The sequence below is a fragment of the Trichomycterus rosablanca genome, chromosome 8 (assembly GCF_030014385.1).
Source record: "Trichomycterus rosablanca isolate fTriRos1 chromosome 8, fTriRos1.hap1, whole genome shotgun sequence".
In the NCBI taxonomy this organism is placed as follows: Eukaryota; Metazoa; Chordata; class Actinopteri; order Siluriformes; family Trichomycteridae; genus Trichomycterus; species Trichomycterus rosablanca.
Window position 1 is genome coordinate 15,180,803 of NC_085995.1, and position 5,243 is coordinate 15,186,045.

Sequence of the window (5,243 nt, forward strand, 5' to 3'; positions counted from 1 at the left end):
TCCACATATCAAGGGCCTGTCATGAACTTGCCTCACCACCAGCCTGGCACAGTTGTCCTGTCACCGTGTTGTCTACCTTTGATGCTTAAGTGTCACTGTCTAGTCTAGTTTTGTGCAACTTCTATATCTGTACTATTAAAACATCCTCTCAGAAAACATCACAACCTGGTTTGGTAACAACACTGAGCAAACAGTGGTTGTCCAAGGCCAACAAGATAGTGAAGGACCCTGTTGTGGTCAAGGCCAACACAGCTTGCAGGAAGAAGCTCCTTCTCATTTTCTCTATTCTGGTCCTCAACCAGAACAGTGAACTAGGACTACCTAATCACATATAGTGCACACAGCACATATAGACTTTATATGCTATAAAGGTGTGATTTTTTTTAATGCAGCATAGATGGTTGTCCATCCAACACATTTTTTTTATCTCTGAACAGAAATTTTGCATCTCTTTTAGAGTGATGGGTTTTATCTTACTTTGCTTCCCAAAGCTCTTTAGGAAGGTTTATCATTGTGTAAAACTTGAAAACTTTCATTTCAAAATTACTGAGGTGCTGGAAAATTCTTAAATATTGTTTTACATTCTGCCCTAATCTATGCTTAGCTACAATTTTATTGTGGAGATTCACAGACAGTTCACTGGACTTAATGGTTTGGTATTTGTTTTCACAAAGCAGTGTAAATTGTGAGCCCTTTTAGATCTAGGTGTGGTTTTTTTCAATGTCCTATTAATTGAGATTGCAACTTAAGAGATTGCAGTTAAGTTCTAGATGCAATAATAAATGAAACAGACAGGAATGCACCAGACCACAGAATTGAGTGCCACAGGAAAGGGTTTAATACTTTTGTAAATAAAAGATTACAAATGTTTTAACTTCTTTCGTTTGAGAGATTATTTGTAGATTGATTGGTAAAAAGTCGATTTACTGAATTTACTGTGTTTGTGTTGATTGTAGAATTGCATGCATTTCTCTTAAATGACACAATTTTTGTATGTCTATGGTTCAACTTTGCTTCTGTATTGTTGCTGTAGGATTAAAAGTGCCCATGAGGAGGCACTGGACTTCACAGATCAGAATTACCAGAAGCAGCTGCCCATGGTAGCTCGAGCCACAGCATCTACAGCCATCAAGAACAACCTATTTCTCAGTGAGGAATTGGCTGAATCCAACATCTTCATGAAGCAGAGAAAAATCTACAACATCATCCATCACCATGTTGACCTCAGGAGAGAGGAAAGGAGCCAAAACCCCCGTAATTAACACACACACAGACACACACACACACACACACACACACACACACACACACACACACATCCCCAGTCATCCCCCTGTACCCCATTTATCAATCTAAAGGGATCTATCTTACAGGACCCCCAGCTGACACTGACATGGTTATGCCATTATATTGTGTGTTCTAGAAAGGGTGTATCAGGTGCAGCTGTGTTGTTGGCATTTTTGAATATTGTTTAATCTTCTCCTCTTCTCTGGTTATCTTATACAGTCAAGCCGGAAAGTCTGCACACCACTTTCACCTTCTCCACATTTTATTACATTACAGACTCATTCTATAATAGACTGAGTTCATTTTTTGTCACAAAATTCTACACAAAATATCCCACAATGACAAAGTGAAAGCAGGTTTTTAGACATTTGTGCTAATTTATTACAATTAAAATATCATATGTACACAAGTGTGCTCACCCTTTGATATGACACCCAAAAGTGAGCTGAGGTGCATTTTGTTTTCATTGATACTGCTTGAGATGTTTCTACAATTTAACCTGTGGTAAATTCAACTGATTGGACATGATTGGGGATTGCCAACACCTGCCTATATAAGGTCCCACAGTTGACAGTGCATATCAGAGCAAACTCCAAGCCATGAGGTCAAAAGAATTATCTGCACACCTCAGAAACAGGATTGTGTCAAGGCATAGATCTGGAGAAGGGTACAGAAAAATTGCTGCAGCTTTACAGGTCCCAAAGAGCACAGTGGCCACCATCATTCGTTAATAGAAGAAGTTTGGAACCACCAAAAATGTTCCTAGACCTGGTCGCCTGGCCAAACTGAGCAATCGCTGAAGATGGGCCTTGGCCAGGGAGGTGAGCAGGAACCCGAGGGTTACTCTGACAGAGCTCCAGCGTATCCTTGTGGAGATGGGAGAACCTATCAGAAGATCAACCATCCAGACAGCACTCCACAAATCACGCCTTTATGGTAGAGTGGCCAGACGGAAGCCACTCCTTAGTAAAAGGCACATGACAGCCCGCTTGGAGTTTGCCAAAAGGCACCTAGAGGACTCTCAAACCATAAGAAGCAAGATTCTCTGGTCTGATGAAACCTAAATTGAACTTTTTGGCCTGAAGACCAAGCGTCACGTCTGGAGGAAACCTGGCTAATGCCATCCCTACAGTAAAGCATGGTGGTGGTAGCATCATGATGTAAGGATGTTTTTCAGCAGCGGGACCGGGGCGACTAGTTCTATAGAGGGAAAGATGAATGCAGCTAAATACACCGAGATCCCTGAAGAAAACCTGCTCCAGAGTGCTCTGGACCTCAGACTGGGGCGAAGGTTTACCTTCCAACATGACAACGACCCAAAGCACACAGCCAAGAGAACAAAGGAGTGGCTTTGGATAAAGTCTGTGAATATCATTGAGTGGCCCATCCAGAGCCCAGACCTGAAAATGGCTGTGTACTGACGCTCCCCATCCAACCTGAGCTTTGCAAGGAAATGCCAAGAGGAATGGGCAAAAATGTCCAGAAACAAGTGTGCCAAGCTCGTAGCTTCTTTCCCAAAGATGCCTTGAAGCTATAATTACTGCCAAAGGTGCATCAACCAAGTATTAGGCTAAGGGTGTGTACAGATATGTAACCTCTAAATAAAGGATTTTTGTCAGTAAAATAAAATGGCATATTTTCTAAACCCTGTTTTCACTTCATAATTATCAGTGATTGTGTGTAAATGAGAAAAAAAAAAGAACTCAATCTATTATAGAATGAGTCTGTAACGTAATAAAATGTGGAGAAGGTAAAAGGGGTGTGCAGACTTTCTGGCTTGACTATACCCCCTACTCCAAATAATGTGCTCATCTATCTGTTCTATCGCCTCAGGCTGCAGACTGCTTTTGTTTCTTTTTTTTTGTTATTATTTTTCAGTTATATATTATTAACTCACAGGTGCAGGGCTTTACTTAGCATGAGTTAACCTTCCCTGCTACACAATGTATTCAATTTGTTTGCATCAACTTTCCAAATTTCTAGTTTCATTTTCTGTTTCTTAGAATGGATCGGATTTTGGTTGATTATTTGAATATATATTTTTTTAATTATTCAATAATTCAGTTAAAAAATATTTTTATTCTGGATTAGTTTGGGTTATTTTGTATTACTGATATGACTTAAATTATTGGTTGTTTTTTATTTTTTTAAATATTATAAATGTATTTTCGTTACAGTTTTATTTTCTGTTTTTCTCTAATAGAGCGATTTGATATAAAGTCCACTCTGGAAGAGAAAGCTGTGCAATTACCACCAGCACACATGGACGGCACAACCAGTATGGCTGCCTGTAAGAACAGTGATTTAGTATTTATAAATGAGAAATAAAATTTCCACTCAGTAATAAAAGTACTACAAACAGTACTACAAAATCATAATAATTAAGTGCATCTGGCAGAACATAACAGTTTTTAGATGTTATTACTACATATGCATAATGCTTTATATGCTAGACCTTTATTTACAGTTTACTATGGATCCCTATGGATTTTTACTTTAGTTTAATTTCATTTTTAGTTTCATTTCAAGAGGTACAAAGCCTAATTTTTACATTTTTAAAAATGAAGAAGCAAATATATTAAATTCCTGTCTTTTGAATGTTGCCAAGTGGCCACGATTTAAGCAAGAGCACAGCTGCTGAACTTTTCGTAGATAACAAACTTGGCAGAAAAAAAACAAAAAACACTCTGACATATTTCTTAGTTCCACTTTGTATGTTATTTCCTTATACAGTATAATATTTTGACTGTTATATTTTACTTAACAGCCACTTTATTTATATTAAAATGCCAAATGATTTTTATTTGTGCGTCATAATTAATGGGGGTCACACCGATCAAAGACATTGACAGATGACAATGTCACACCAGCCCTATTTTGTAACAGGATTTATAATAAATATATATACTCAATATTCCATGATTTTGTCTTCTATTTGCTTAATAATACCTTTTAGTATGTATTAGTAACATTTTATAAATATGACTTTTGTATGTAAATAAATAATAAAATTAAACTAATGAAATTCAATATTAATTGTACAGTTATGCAACCTAAACATGTCTTTTTTTACAACTTGTGATTGTTAGGGGTGGCACTTAGCCAATAAAAGGTTTTTTGGAACCCTAAAGCGAACACCACACAAAAGACTTTAGATTTTTACAGTTTTATTAAGGACAAAAAGAACCAAAAATACTCAAAGCATGAATAAATAGGAAGGTGCAGCGAGGGAACAAGTACCCCTTTTCCACCGACGCGGCACGGAGCCCGTTCCGGTTCCCGAACTTGATTTTGAACCGGTTCCGCGTGTTTCCACCCGAAAAAAGAGGTTCCAGACAGTGAACTAGCGGGCCAATCAGGCACCACAGAATACTTGGTTTTTCAGCCAGAACCGTGACGTCCGTCAGTGGGCGTGTCATGTTGTACAGCATAGCGCGTTAGCAACAATCAGAGCCGTAGATAGAGAGAGTTGCGACACTCCTTGATCTCGCCGCCACGCTGTCACGTGGTTCATGTAACCCTCCAATAGTTCCAAACAAACCCGGCGCTGTCATGTTCTCCTATGGGACAGGCAGCAGTGAGTGAAATATTAAACATTAAATAATAAACATTTGTACAATTTCTGGGTATTTTCACCTGCCTTTACATTTACTGCATCTGCTTTAATATCAATTTGGTATATGAAGTGGAAGATTGATGTTTATAATGACTTAATAGGTCGTTCTTGTTAACACACAGTACATTATATTAGCATACATTACATAATGCGATATCATTAAGTAGTAGAGACAATATACAGTACAGAGATTAGACAGTTTTTGATGTTTTGTTTTTTACATAAACTAATCTCCCTTCACTTTCCCGAGGATTCATAATAATAATCATTTTGGTTAAACACTAAGCCATGTGGCTGGATTCATAAGGTATACCTGCACTGAATGAACAGATTCATAAAC

The 5,243-nt window shown here is 38.0% G+C and overlaps 1 protein-coding gene across 1 annotated transcript in view; it reads left to right on the forward strand.

Annotated features, from left to right (window-relative positions):
- The window catches only part of spata4 (spermatogenesis associated 4), a 6,408-nt gene extending 2,204 nt beyond the window's left edge, over nt 1–4,204 (forward strand). Inside the window, exons 4-5 of the mRNA XM_062999880.1 lie at nt 1,034–1,254; nt 3,491–4,204. Coding sequence (XP_062855950.1) covers nt 1,034–1,254; nt 3,491–3,615 — 346 coding nt within the window. The 3' untranslated portion in view covers nt 3,616–4,204. The remainder of the gene's footprint in view (nt 1–1,033; nt 1,255–3,490) is intronic.
- Nucleotides 4,205–5,243: the final 1,039 nt, after the last annotated feature.